Raw genomic sequence first — 15908 nt, 5'->3', positions numbered from 1 at the left:
AGTGTTTAGTCAGCCACCAATTGTGCAAGTTCTCCCACTAGACTGGCTAGACTGGCCCAGCCAGTCTCCAGATCTCAACCCCATAGAAAATCTTTGGAGGGAGTTGAAAGTCCATGTTGCCCAGCAACAGCCCCAAAACATCACTGCTCTAGAGGAGATCTGCATGGAGGAATGGGCCAAAATACCAGCAACAGTGAGTGAAAACTTACAGAAAACGTTTGACCTCTGTCATTGCCTACAAAGGGTATATAACAAAGTATTGAGATAAACGTTTGTTATTGACCAAATACTTATTTTCCACCATAATTTGCAAATAAATTCTAAAATGTAATTTTTGGGATTTTTTTTCCTCATTTTGTCTGTCATAGTTGAAGTGTACCTATGATGAAAATTACAGGCCTCTCTCATCTTTTTAAGTGGGAGAACTTGCACAATTGGAGGCTGACTAAATACTTTTTTGCCCCACTGTCGTCTCGCTATTGTTATTTTACTGCTGCTCTTTAATTACTTGTTACTTTTATTGATTTGATTTCTTGTTGTAATTATAAGCTATCCCTGTGCTAGTAGCAGTACTTGTACGTTTTTTTTGCTGCGTTGTGCACTACTGAATACAACCAAGCTCTGACATGCCTCCAAATCCTTTATTGAAAACCTCCATTCATAGTCAGTTACTTTACATTGGAGGTTCAAATGAGGACATTCAGCATTCCATGTTTCATCCCTTTTAAACACATCTTGTCCAGCAATTTTTTCTCACTTGGATACCAGTACGTGTTTGCGGCCTCATCCTCTTGTGAGCCTTCTGTCTTCAACTCTGTCGTCACAGCCATTAATGTGAACCAAGTGTGAACTTGCACACAGATTCCTAGAAAACATACTAAATCTTGAAAATGTCTTCACTTTCATCAAATGCAGTGTTTTTTTTGGAAATGTTCTACTACTGGATTCCAATTGTGTGGAATAAATCCTTGGACACTTGTGTTGCACTGAAGGATCTGTCAGAGCTCTGAATATGTGTGAATGCCCTTTGAGAAAACCATTTATTTGGAGTTAAGCGTGACTAAATATATCACAGGATGAAAGTCATTGGGGACATCTGAGGCACAAAGCACTCTGGGTAATTTGATGTGACAGCACTCCCACACTTGGCTGAACTTGACCTTTTTCATCCTTCGTCAGTCTTACTATTTTAATAGTTCCATCTGCTTAAGATAACATGAGAATCTTTTGAGCTTTTGACACCTTTCAAAACCAACAAAGAAAGAAGACCAAAGCATGTCTTTTCAGGCTAGAAAAGTAAAGATGTTTTATTCCCCCATTTTAGCATCATGTCTCCTTTGCTTGGAGAAATGTATTTACCAATTATTTCTTGAGCAAATACAGTATACAGTGCATTCGGAAAATGTTCGGACCCCTCCACATTTAGTTATATTTCAGCCTTATTCTAAAATGGATTTTAAAAAGTGATCCTCATCAATCTACACACAATACCCTATAATGACACAGCAAAAACAGGTTTCTAGAAATGTTTGCAAATTTATAAAGAATACAAAACTGAAATCACATTCACAGAAGTATTCAGACCCTTTACTCAGTACTTTGTTGAAGCACCTTTGGCAGCGATTACAGCCTCAAGTTTTCTTGGGTATGACATTACAAGCTTGGCACACCAGTCTGAGGTCCTGAATGCTCTGGAGCAGGTTTTCATCAATGATCTCTCTGTACTTTGCTCCATTCTTCTTTCCCTTAATCCTGACTAGTCTCCCAGTCCCTGCCACTGAAAAACATCCCCACAGCATGATGCTGCCACCACCATGCTTCACCATAGGCATGGTGTCAGGTTTCCTCCAGATGTGACACTTGCCATTCAGGCCAAAGTATTCAATCTTGTTTCTCATGGTCTGAGAGTCCTTTAGGTGCCTTTTGGCAAACTCCAAGTGGGCTGTCATGTGCTTTTTACTGAGGATTGGCTTCCGTCTGGCGAGGCCAACCCTAAAATCCTGATTTGGTGGAGTGCTGCAGAGATGGTTATCCTTCTGGAAGATTCTCCCATATCCATAGAGGAGCTCTGGAGCTCTGTCAGAGTGACCATCTTGGTCACCTCCCTGACCAAAGTCCTTCTCCCCCGATTGCTCAGTTTGGCCGGGCAGCCGGCTCTAGGAAAAGTCTTGGTGGTTCCAAACTTCTTCCATTTAAGATTGATGGAGGCCACTGTGTTCTTGGGGACTTTCAATGCTGCAGACATTTTTTGTTACCCTTCCCCAGATCTGTGCCTCGACACAATCCTGCTCTACGGACAATTCCTTCGACCTCATGACTGTGGGACCTTATAGACTTTTAGATGTGTGTGCCTTTCCAAATCATGTCCAATCAATTGAATTCATCACAGGTGGACTCCAATCAAGTTGTAGAAACATCTTATGTCATAAGGTATTTCCATTTATTATTTTATTATTTTATACATTTACAAATATTTCTAAATATTTCGCTTTATCATTATGGGGTTTTGTGTGTAGATTGATGAGGGGAAAAAACGATTTAATACATTTTAGAATGAGGCTGTAACCTAACAAAATGTGGAAAAAGTCAAGCGGTCTGAATACTTTCCGAATGTGCACTGTATATGTACAGTACCAGTGAAAAGTTTGGACACACCTACGTATTCAAGGGTTTTCCTTTATTTTTACTATTTTCTACATTGTGGAATAATAGTGAAGACATCAAAACTATGAAATAACGCATGTAATCATGTAGTAACCAAAAAAGTGTTAAAATATATTTTATATTTGAGATTCTTCAAAGTAGCCACATTTTCTTTGCCTTAGCAGCTTTTCCAACAGTCTTGAAGGGTTTCCAACTAGTTGGCTGCTTTTCCTTCACTATGCGGTCCGACTCATCTCAAACCATCTCAATTGGGTTGAGATCGGTTGATTGTGGAGGCCAGGTCATCTGATGCAGCACTCCATCACTCTCCTTCTTGGTTAAATAGCCCTTATACAGCCTGGAGGTATATTTTGGGTCATTGTCCTGTTGAAAAACAAATGCTGCTTTGAAATTTAAATTCAAGTGTGCCTTGAATTGAACACTTTCTTTGGTTACTACATGATTCCATATGTGTTACTTCATAGTTTTGATGTCTTCACTATTATTCTACAATTAAATCAATAGTACAAATATAGAAAAACCCTTGAATGAGTAGGTGAGTTCAAACTTTTGACTGGTACTGTATATACATGTGTGTGTATATATGTGTGGCTCGCAGTCGGCGTTCCAATTCACCCCAAAGGTGTTTGATTGGGTTGAGGTCAGAGCTATCTGCAGTCCAGTTAAGTTCTTCCACTCCGATCTCGACAAACCATTTCTGTATGGATCTCTCTTTGTGCATTTAGGCATTGTCATGCTGAAACAAGAAAGTGCCTTTCCCAAACTGTTGCCACAAAGTCAGAAGCACAGAATCGTCTAGAATGTCATTGTATGCTGTAGCGTTAAGATTTCCCTTCACTGGAACAAGGGGACTAGCTCGACCCATGACAAACAGCCCCAGACCATTATTCCTCCTCCACCAAACTTTACAGTTGGCACTATGCATTTGGGCAGGTAGCGTTCTCTTGGCATCCGCCAAACCCAGATTTGTCTGTTGGATTGGTGAAGCGTGATTCATCACTCCAGAGAACGCGTTTCCACTGCTACAGAGTTCAATGGTGGCGAGCTTTACACCACTCCAGCCGATGCTTGGCATTGCACATCTTAGGCTTCTGGGCGGCTTCTTGGCCATGGAAACCCGTTTCGTGAAGCTCCAGACAAACAGTTGCTGACCTTGCTTCCAGAGGCAGTATGGAACTCGGTAGTGAGTGTTGCAACTGACGACAGTCGGTTTTTACGCGCTACATGCTTCAGCACTTGGCAGTCCCGTTCTGTGAGCTTGTGTGGCGTACCACTTAGTGGCTGAGCCGTTGTTGCTCCCACACTTTTCCACTTCACAATAACAGCACTTAGTTGACCGGGGCAGCTCTAGCAGAGCAGAAATTTGATGAACTGACTTGTTGGAAAGGTGGCATTCTGTGACAGTGCCACGTTGAAAATCACTGAGCTCTTCAGGACGGGCCATTCTACTGCCAATGTTTGTTTATGGAGATTGCATGGCTGTGTGATCGATTTTATACACCTGTCATCAACAGGTGTGGATGAAATATCCAGATCTACTAATTTGATGGGGTGTCCACATACTTTTGTATGTGGCCATGTAGTGTTTATTGGTCTAATCCTGATTTTGGACAGATTAACTAAGCATTAACACAAGTGCAACGTTTGCACCTTATTTTCAAGAGGTTGTAAAACAACAAAAATGTCAAAATATGAAATAAAGCTTCAGCGAACAATAAAAAGGTACAGTGAAGTATTAATAAAGCACTTTTCTTTTTTTTTTTCACTTTTCTTTTTATCCCCCTCTGAAAAAAGAAACAGGTGCGAACTGTCCAGGTGCAAACATTTAGTAGTTTGTTATTTTTCTATTCTCTGTCATCTCTCAGCATCTGACGTCATTCTGATAATGTATACTCCAATTACGTACTAATTGTCTCAGTTCACAAAACCAATGGGCCATTTTCAGCAGGGCCCCCTCCCCTTCAAAACCCTGTGTAGAACTTAATTGGGTTGGGCGGTGGTAGGGAAGAGCTGTCCCTCTCTACTGTTGGTGACACAGGGACAGACCGAAGCAAAACAACAATGACTTTATTCAGCTGTTTGGATGATCATTTGAGCTGCAGCTCGTCATTAAATTAACATCGCAGCGGCTTGTACCCCGGACCCAGCTTCCTCCCGACCCGGCTTCCCCGTGCATTGTGATTCACTCAGGGGGAAACTCATTCCTTCAAGGGATACCAGGTCAAAAAGCAGGGGCGTTACATTGTGGTCCTGGCAGCCTCTGTGTCGAATAATGGGAACCGCCGCCTTGCTGCTGTGTAACGGCTCTCAGAGCAGAGTGTTGAAAATCCCTGGCAGCCGTGAAAGACAGACAGATTTGCTTTTTGTTTTTGATGTGGTGCCATTTTCTTGCCATTGAAAGTGGACACGGCTTTCGTCATGTGCCAAGGCTTCTGCTGGTTAGGTCCATGGCAATATGTTTCCCATTGCAATGGTGACAATAACCCAAAACAAGGCCTGTGTACTAGCTTTGGTTAAAAAAAACACCTGTCAACACTAGTGTTGTGATGTTGCTAATGTCAACATGTCACAAGTGTGCCCAAAAGATGCGATATGTACAATATTGTTACTAAAGTAATCACAGCATCACTACACAGGTTGCTGCTCCTTGTAAGGTATTACAATCATCACTCACACACATTATTACCACATCAACAGTTCAGTTAGTCCAGGACTTTTGCTTCTGATTTGTTCAGTATTTTGGCCTGAAGAGTATTGTGGTTTTAGGGCTGTAAAAATGTTTGGAGTGGGTTCCTCCCACACTTATCATCCATCTACCAAACTTTCTGGCGTTCAAATGAACTCAGTCTTGCTGTTTGAGAGTGGGTTATCTCCCCAGAGTCCTCCCACGATCTGTCTTAATCCAGTGATAGTGTTGTTGTCCCACACACAGCCCCAAGGAATCCTCCTTACAGCGCGTCTCACATCTGATATTGTTTAGCTTTGATCCCATTTTCAATTAGCTCCTATCTTCAATTTTTTTCTCATTGCACTCCTCAGTCTGAGCTGAGTTGAACTCAGGCACGGATTAAAGGCGTAGATATTTTAAAGGGATATAACCATCCCAGAGTTGTCAGATGGTTTTAGACCTCAAATATAGACCTGTAGATCCAGCTATATCCCTCAATCCAAAATGAATGGAAAAGATAAGCACCTTGTAATTTTCAGGTTTGCTGTGGTTATCTGTTCTGTTCATTTGGGGTTGAGTAGCTGGATCTACACAACCGATGGCGTTATACTTAAGACAACTTTAGCGGGCCATATTAAATTAAATATATATATTTGCATAACTGGTTCTTAGGGTTGACTCTTGACTTCAATGCCACAAGTCATCACAAAAGAGCACTTTTTGTTCACTTGAATAGGTTTTCCACTGTTCAGACCAATACACCACACAGACCATAAAGATTTCTCATTGTTCTCCAGTGATATATTGTTCTCTTACCATGAACAGTGCACCCATGCAAATTCGCCACTGCCATTTGTCACGCTAGCGACAGCCTTTTTAAAACACATTTACTGCCTTCGGTTTAATCTGTATGGTTTTATCTCGTCTCTCCATTCGGCCTTTAATCTCATTGCCTGGAGTATCAGACGCGAGAAGACGGTCGTCTTGCAGGATTGTCTGGAAGATGGTGCAGAGCGATTGACGAATGGCTGCGGTATTATCGGATGGAATATGAAGCGCGGGGGCATTGAGTTTGGATTTTAAGGCGTTTTTCTGAGGTAGCCAAACGAAAGCAAATGAAATGGGCCTACTGTGCCTGCATAAATGTTAGTCTGATTTAATCGATGTAACCCCAGTATATATGGAGTTGTTGGACTTTCACCAGGGCAGTTTTTGTCCAACATGTCCAACATGTCAAACGTTTTCTGTGTCACAGCCTGTTAAGTAGTGTTGGTAGACTTTCTCCAGCGTGTTTTTTGGGTAACACTTTACTTGACATAGCCATGTCATAATAGCTGACATAACTTGTCATAGCCTATATTTAGACCTGTTGTGACATATATTAATGTTATTTTAAGGCTGGTTATGACACCTAAATAAGAGTGTAAAAACCCACAAAACCTTCCAAGGTAGGTATTTTATGGCTTGTTATTACACCTACATAAGAGTGTGAAAACCCACAAAACCTACCACACAAGGCAAAACATTCCATTACACCATAACCTATGTGTCAACAGTATGTTTATGTTATATCTTTAGATTTTTTTCCATGAACATATTAAATTATCATTGTAATTGTGCACACATTGATGCCAGACATACACCTACCCCAATGCTCTGTTGCTGATGACTGGGATGAATTCAGGAGCAGATTTCAGGACAAGACACCCTCTTTTTGACTGATGACTTTTTTTCCCTCAACAATCTACACACAATACCCCATAATGACAAAGCGAAAACTGTTTTTTAGAAATGTTTGCAAATACCAAATTTCTTTTTTTTTGATTTTGAAAAATACATTTGCAAACATTTCTGAAGACCGGTTTTCGCTTTGTCATTATGGGCTATTGTGTGTAAATAATATTTAATACATTTTAGAATAAGGCTGCAATATAACAAATTGTAGAAAAAGTCCAGGGGTCTGAATGCTTTCAGAATGCACTGTATGTCTCGATGCTTCCTGACAGTTTGTCATTTTATTTGGACTAAGAAAATGGTACACAGGATGTTCATTATACTTGTCAAAAATGCTCTAGCTGTAGGCCCCACTGGACACTTGAATAAGCCTAACGTTACCTTTATGTTCACTATTAATCCTAGGAAAGGCTTGAGTAACTCTATTTGGATACTCTCAAATAACAGTTTGAACACTCACACAATTTTTTTTATCCCATTTTTATTCCTGTTTGCAATATTGACAAACTCAACAAAGAAGGTAGTGGTTGTAGATATGGGATCAAACACTGAGAAGCGCATTTATAGCAGAACTGTAACACACATTACCACACCACAAATTACCATATTACGCAAATGTTGTTTTATGTAGACTATGCAGCAGATGCTGCTGAATTACGTAGGATATACTATATATTGATTTTTCAGCATGGCAGGGAAATGGGGGGTTTAAGGAGTGTTGTAACATATCTGACTGGTTTTATTTTCTGCGTTTTGTGTCTTGTCCAGGTTGGCCTTGTTGAAGCTTCATTCTCGTAAGTAAATCCGTGTGCACACCACGTCGTCAGCCCCGAACGTCTAGGGAAAACAAACAAACACAGATTCCCATACTCTCAATTCAAGCTCACATTATACCGTTAAGAGAATAAGTCAGCAAAGGTTAAACTATAGCATAATTGAGCATTGGTTTTATTTCCACTACATTAAACACCTATCTAGATGGCATATGAGTGCCCACGATAACAAAACAAAGTCAATATCTTACAATTTCTCAAAATGCTAACATTGAGGGTTCCTTGTGACCAGCTTAATTCTGTCCCATTTTTTTCTTTTGAAGCGAAGTGGGAAAGCTGTGCTAATTGTGAGACATAGCCTTAAACACTGATTTTAATCATAATCAATTAAATGGAGCGTGCATATTTTATGGAAATGCGCCCCAGTTATAGCGAGAACTGCCAAAGACAATCAAACTATCACTTTGAGTTTCAGCTTCTGAGTCTGTGTGCTTCCTTAAAATGAATGGTTGAGCCTCGAATCGAGGCCAGACTGTTTGTTTTGGCTTTTTCGTGAAATTCCTGCATATATTTTAGTCTCGCCGTCTGACCCATCATTCAAAAAGACACCATCTGGGTGTAAGTTTGATGATGGATAACAACTCTTTTCCTCATGTCGAACTTAGATTCCAGGGTGATTTAAAAAAAATGTTTTACAGTATATCAGTGTCATCTTGGTGTGATTTTAATGCTCACAAGTATCAACTTCCGCACATTGTGGTTTAATTTGCTGCATTAGTGGTGGCTGCTCTGTTGCTTGACTAAGAGGCTACACTTTTAAAAGCGTTTAAGAATTTGAAATGTTGGACTTCCTTGAACCCATCAAAACATTCTAAATCCTTCGAACTTGAAAGTTCAAAGCTACCTACACAAGAAAAGCCTGGTTAGAGCAGAGTGATATAGCATACTGTGTGAAACGACCGAACATCCCTCCTGTAGTTACAAAGAGAAGACCCCTGTTCTCTATCAAGCCATTATGGGGTTACGTCATATCATGTGCAATAGTCTATGGGGACCAGTGGAGGCTGCTGAGGGTAGGGCAGTTCATAATAATGCCTGGAATGGAATGTCATCAAACACATGGAAGCCACGTGTTTGATGTATTTGATCTCGTTCTGCTCCAGCCATTACCACAAGTCCCGTCCGCCCCAATTCAGGTGTCACCAACCTCCTGTGATGGGGACTGAAGTAAGAAGAGCAGTGCCTGTGTCACCAGCAGCTATTCGAATAGTTCCGCTGCTGTCCTTCTTCAACTATATCAATGGGATCCATTAGTGCTGCAAGGCAACCCATCAGCTGGAGGTCAGACATCCAATGTCACTGGAGCCCGGCTCTGTGCACCCAACACTGCACTCTGGTTTTATCACTAACCCACTTGAAGAAAATCCATACATACACTCTTTCCTGATTGTCAGTTTTATGAGCAATGCTCGTACACCAGTATATGGTGACTCATTGACAAGGAAGTGCAAGTATATAAGAAGATGTATTGCATTTTTTTAAAGGAAGATCTACTTTGTCATTAGTAGCTTTTCTGAACACCCATTTTCCACTTTGTTTGCAGTTAATTGCATTCTATTGGCTCATAATGGTGCATTGGACTAATCCTGAACACTTCCCGTTCTATTTTACTTTTGGGGCTATAGACTAAACCAGGACTCAAACCCGTATTCACTGGCTTCATGCAACAGGAGTATAATGGTATTGGCAATACTCTGTTATATAACCCTCTTGTTATCCTGTAATCCTTGCACATCTCTCTGAAAGATGACGCAAAGCTCCTCACTTCAGAAGATGTCCTCTTATGATCTCGTTTCCTTTATGTGGCATTGGGAAATGGATGCATCTCCAGGGCGGCTGCTTATGGGATTCTATGAACAAAGTATTTCATAGGGCACAGTAGGTGCTTTTATATTCCATCTTTAATGTGCAGTAAATGTACATGCTGCTTTTAGGCCTTCCCCCTCATGCTATATCACTAGTTATGAGGTCTGTGACTGAGGAGTTGGGCTGGACTGCAGAAAATGAGGTTTGGAAACATATTCATAGCATCTTATAGATGCAGTGATGGTGTATTATGAAACTGGGTAACACTTGATTTGGATGGTCCGTCTGTAGATGCTCTACAGACTGAGTAATATTCCAATGAACTATCTACTATCTACTAACCCTTGCTCTAACCCTAACCTAAACCCTTATCCTAATCCTGAACTTAATGCTTATCCTAACCCTAACCTTAACCCTTATTCTAAATCACACTGTAACCTTAGGTAGTAGCTGCTTATCAACGGATAGTTTGTTGATTATAAATCCAGACTATCCAAATAAAGTGTGGCCTGAAATGGTATAATACAGAAATAGAGCACAACATAGTTGAATAATGCTGTATGCATCTAGAAGGTGCTATGACCTTTCTAAGGAATTATAACAGTTCATAACCATTTCAAGGAAAGATTTACCAATAATTCATTTATATTCTATGCGCATTGATCCATGTCAAAATGGGAGTTTGTTTAATCACTCAAGTAGTCTCTTGACAGACTGTGAGCAGGTGATTTGGTTCTGGGTGTCGAGGTTACCGCCCAAGTTCAGGTTTTTGGCTAGCGATACTACTATTACTACTACTACTATTAGTAGTATTGACTACCACTATGACTACTATTGTAGTCCTCACCAGAATCAGCTCGTCTCCTCGCAGTTCTCTTGTCCAGTATGTCTTGGGCCCATCTCCATCCACCAGTGTCTGCTTGCACACCATCTTGTTCTCCGTCTCCCAGATTGCAAGACTCTGTGAGGCCATAGGAAGATATAGGGGGATAGTCAGTAGACTACAGTACATTCATTCATTCATTGTTTTATAATATAAAACATAATTGGCAGATGCCTCCGCAACACAACTGGTAATTTTTCCTTTTACACACAGCAATATTTTCCACATAGGGTGCCCTCGAGTAAATCCTTAAAATTTATACAAAAACAGTAGAAGAGTATAAGGTGTATAACTACAATGTATTGTCATTATTGGTGTTTGTAGGAAGCAGACAGTATGGAGCGGCGATACGAGCTTCTGTGTTTTATACTTAAAAAAATAAATAAACTTACCCGTTTAATATTTTCCTACTTGGCTGGCAGAGCAAAGCTTGTCTCACATCGCGGTTGGCTCTAGAAGCCATGACTGCTGTTTCTGACCCGAGTACAAGCATGTCGGACTGCTCTGATTTGGAGTCAGATCCGGAGATGGACAGTGAAACCATAAAATGTGAGATCTGTGATATGTTCACCATAGTGAAAGAGTGTAAGGATTTACTGACTTATACACTTGTGAAAAGTGTAAACAACTCGTTGCCTCAACAGACCAGATCATTGAGCTACTAGAGGAGAACAGGGTCTCGCTCTCGCTATGGAAACTTCAAGACTGCATGCGGTTTTTGATGCAACAATTCTAAATGACTGAGGTGATAATCCTGGTTGCTATACGAGATTGGGCTCCTCTGCAGTAGCTACTGAGGATACTACCTCGGACCACTTTCCCATATTAACACATCCCACTGACGGGAACCGGAGAACTACTGTGTCTTGCTCTACACCATTGGAGGCAAAGTGGAATCCAACATATCCGCCCTCTGTTCTCTCGTCCAGAGCTGCGGCTCTCTAACCGTTTTACAGCTTTGAGCCCCCTGACTTCACCGGAGCCTTCCGACGAAGTCCTCCGCCACTCCCCCTGTCCTTCTCACTCCATCTCAGTACCCAGTGCAAGATCCTCTGAATCTGGTCCTGGGTTACTGAGCCAGCCATCTCATGGAGCAGCCTCCGGACCACGTCCCACATGCTCGCAGCGACCCTCTCCTCATCCTCCAGTGGTAGTTGCTATGGGGGAGCTCTGTAGTTAGGGATGTATGTGGTGGTCGCGGAAGCAAGGACCCACTGCTTCCCTGAAGCCTGTGTTTGTAACAGACTGTATATGCATGTCCCACCTTTGATATTTAGCTTATCTCCACAGAACAAAAATATAAACGCAATATGCAACCATTTCAAAGATGTTACTGAGTTACAGTTCATATATGGAAATCAGTCCATTTAAATTCATTCATTAGGCCCTAATCTATGGCATGACTGGGAGTATAGGAATGCATGTGTTGTTGTTTACAGATACCTTTTTAATAAATGGTAGGGTCGTGGATGAGGAAACCAGTCAGTATCTGGTGTGACCACCAGATACAAACAGTCAGGTCAAACAAACAGATACAAGCAAACATGCCTCATGCAGCGTGACACATCTCCTTCGCATAGAGTTGATCAGGCTGTTGATTGTGGCCTGTGGAATGTTGTCCCACTCCTCTTCAATGGCTGTGTGAAGTGGCTGGATATTGGCGGGAACTGGAATACGCTGTCGTACATGTCGATCCAGAGCATCCCAAACATGCTCAATGGGTGACATGTCTGGTGAGTATGCAGGCCATGGAAGAACTGGGCCATCAGCTTAGAGGAATTGTGTACAGGTCCTTGCAACATGGGGACGTGCACTATCATGCTGAAACATGAGGTGATGGTAGCAGATGAATGCCACGAGAATGGGCCTCAGAATTTGGTCACCGTATCTCTGTGCATTCAAATTGCCATCGATAAAATGCAATTGTGTTTGTTGTCCGTAGCTTATGCCTGCCCATACCATAACCCCACCGCCACCATGGGGCACTCTGTTCGCAATGTTGACATTATCAAACCGCTCGCCCACACAACGCCACACACGCTGTCTGTCTGCCATCTGCCGGTACATTTGAAACCAGGATTTGTCCGTGAAGAGTACACTTCTCTAGCGTGCCAGCGGAAATCGAAGGTGAGCATTTGCCCACTGGAGTCGGTTAGGACGCCGAACTGCAGTCAGGCCAATATCCTGGTGAGGTTAACGAGCACACAGAGCACACAGAGCTTCCCTGAGACGGTTTCTGACAGTTTGTGCAGAAATTCTTTGGTTGTGCAAACCCACAGATTCATCAGCTGTCTCGGTGGCTGGTCTCAGGCTGGTCTCAGATCCCACAGGTGAAGAAGCCGGATGTGGAGAACCTGGGCTGGTGTGGTTACACGTGGTGTGCGGTTGTGAGGCCAGTTGGACATACTGTCAAATTGGCTTATGGTAGAGAAATTAACATTAAATTCTCTGGCAACAGCTCTGGTGGACATTCCTACACTCGGCAGGCCAATTGCACGCTCCCTTAAAACTTGAGACATCTGTGGCATTGTCTCATGAAACATGGGACCAACACTTTACATGTTGCGTTTTTATATTTTTGTTCAGTGTGTATACATACACACACTGAGTGTAAAAAACATTAGGAACACCTTCCTAATATTGAGTTGCACCGCCTTTTGGCATCAGAACAGCCTCAATTCGTCGGGGCATGGACTCTAAATCAAATCAAATCAAATTGTATTTGTCACATACACATGGTTATCAGATGTTAATGCGAGTGTAGCGAAATGCTTGTGCTTCTAGTTCCGACTATGCAGTAATAACCAACGAGTAATCTAACCTAACAATTCCACAACTACTACCTTATACAGACAAGTGTAAAGGGATAAAGAATATGTACATAAAGATACATGAATGAGCGATGGCCGAACGGCATAGGCAAGATGCAGTAGATGGTATAGAGTACAGTATATACATATGAGATGAGTAATGTAGGGTATATGCGGTCAGCTGTAGGGCTGGCTCAGGGAAGAGGACGCCCCTGCCTTGCATAGTCCCGTGGGAAATCTTAATTGGGCATGGGACACAAGCTAAGGCTTGTCTAAGAAACAAACCTCCCATGCCACTCTGTCAACATCACGGCAAATCTCATGTGAGTGCATACCATCTATTGGCACAATGGACAGTTTTTAACATCTCGTCCCCATGTTTTATGATTCTTCTATAAACATAAAGTGGCTAGTGATACATGTATTACATAAAGATGGCAAGATGCAGTAGATGATATAGAGTACAGTATATACATATACATATGAGATGAGTAGTGTAGGGTATGTAAACATTATATGAAGTGGCATTGTTTAAAGTGGCTAGTGATATATTTTGACATCAATTTCCATCAATTTCCATTATTAAAGTGTCTGGAGTTGAGTCAGTATGTTGGCAGCAGCCACTCAATGTTAGTGGTGGCTGTTTAACAGTCTGATGGCCTTGAGATAGAAGCTGTTTTTCAGTCTCTCTGTCCCTGCTTTGATGCACCTGTACTGACCTCGCCTTCTGGATGATAGTGGTGTGAACAGGCAGTGGCTCGGGTGGTTGTTATCCTTGATGATCTTTATGGCCTTCCTGTGACATCGGGTGGTGTAGGTGTTCTGGAGGGCAGGTAGTTTGTGAAGGTGGTGGACCATTCTTTATACACACGAGAAACTGTTGAGCGTGAAAAACCCAGCAGCGTTGCAGTTCTTGACACACTCAAACGCCTGGTACCTACTACCATACCCCAATCTATGTCTCAGGGCTTCTTCTTTAACCAGTCTCCTCCCCTTCATCTACACTGATTGAAGTGGATTTCACAAGGGACATCTATAGGGGATCATAGCTTTCACCTGGTCAGTCTATGCCATGGAAAGAGCAGGTGTTCCTAATGTTTTGTACAGTCAGTGGATTCAGAAAGCTTTCAGAACCCTTCACTTTTTCCATTTTGTTACGTTACAACCTTTTTCTAAAATGGATGAAATGTTTTTTTCCCTCATCAATCTGATGTTCGATCGGGTTCGTAATGACAAAGCAGAAACTGTTTTTTTAGAAAGTTTTGCTCATTTATTTAAAAACAATAACGTAAATATTACATTTACATAAGTATTCAGACCCTTTACTCACTACTTTGTTGAAGCACCTTTGGTAGCGATTTACAGCCTCAAGTATTCTTGGGTATGACGCTACAAGCTTGGCACACCTGTATTTGGGGATTTTCTACCATTTTTCTCTGCAGATCCTCTCAAGCTCTGTCAGGTTGTTTGGGGAGTGTTGCTGCACAGCTATTTTCAGGTCTCTCCAGAGATGTTCAATCGGGTTCAAGTCCGGGCTCTGGCTGTGCCACTCAAGGATATTCAGAGACTTGTCCAGAAGTCACTCCTGCTTTGTCTTGGCTGTGTGCTAAGGGTCGTTGTCCTGTTGGAAGGTGAACCTTCACCCCAGTCTGAGGTCCTGGGTGCTCTGGAGCAGGTTTTCATCAAGGATATCTCTGTATTTTGCTCCGTTCATCTTTCCCTAGATTCTGACTAATCTCCCAGTCCCTGACGCTGAAAAACATCCCCACAGCATGATGCTGCCACCACCATGCTTCACAGTAGGGATGGTGCCAGGTTTCCTCCAGATGTGATGCTTGGCATTCAGGCCAAAGAGTTCAATCTTGGTTTCATCAGACCAGAGAATCTTGTTTCTCATGGACTGAGAGTCTTTAGGTGCCTTCAGGCAAACTCCAAGCGGGCTGTAATGTGCCTCTTACTGATGAGTGGCTATATCCTGCCTGGCTGGATATAACCCCACCTACTTTGCCAAAGCAAAGCCTCCACACCATCAAAGGGAGATCAACACACCACTAACTTACTGAGACAAGGCTGAGTATAGCCAATGAATATCTCCCCACCGCACAAGCCTGAAGGGGCACAAAACCGGACAGGAAGATCACGTCAGTGACTCAGCCTACTTGTATAGCAAAACAATCCTGGCATAACGTGATACACCCCTCCTAGGGACGGCATTGTTGAGCTCGAGCAAGCCAATGACTCAGCCCCTGTAATAGGGACCTCTGTATGCTTGATTATGAAATTCTGATCATCTATGAACATTTGAATATCTTGGAAGAACTTTCTGTCCTTAATGGCCATGTACCCTTGGCTGACTATTGATGCAAAATGAGCCAGATCTGTGGTTCTTGGCTAAAGAGTTTCTTGTGAAGTTTGTTTTGATAATGTTACCTTTGACCACCTCTATCTTGGCAGCAATCTCAGAGCCAACTGAGAGATCTGAATAATATGGCACCACTGTCCATCTCTAC

General features: G+C 42.1%; 1 protein-coding gene across 1 annotated transcript in view; it reads right to left on the bottom strand.

Moving 5' to 3' along the window:
• Positions 1-7531: 7531 nt before the first annotated feature.
• Positions 7532-15908, bottom strand: part of crabp1a (cellular retinoic acid binding protein 1a) — a 30752-nt gene continuing 22375 nt past the window's right edge. The window contains exons 3-4 of the mRNA XM_020456602.2: positions 10553-10666; positions 7532-7903 (exon numbers count right to left, since the gene is read on the bottom strand). Coding sequence (XP_020312191.1) covers positions 7853-7903; positions 10553-10666 — 165 coding nt within the window. The 3' untranslated portion in view covers positions 7532-7852. The remainder of the gene's footprint in view (positions 7904-10552; positions 10667-15908) is intronic.

Source organism: Oncorhynchus kisutch, linkage group LG22 (genome assembly GCF_002021735.2).
Source record: "Oncorhynchus kisutch isolate 150728-3 linkage group LG22, Okis_V2, whole genome shotgun sequence".
In the NCBI taxonomy this organism is placed as follows: domain Eukaryota; kingdom Metazoa; phylum Chordata; class Actinopteri; order Salmoniformes; family Salmonidae; genus Oncorhynchus; species Oncorhynchus kisutch.
The sequence above is the reverse complement of the archived record's forward strand: the minus strand, read 5'-3'. Positions and strand labels throughout refer to the sequence as shown.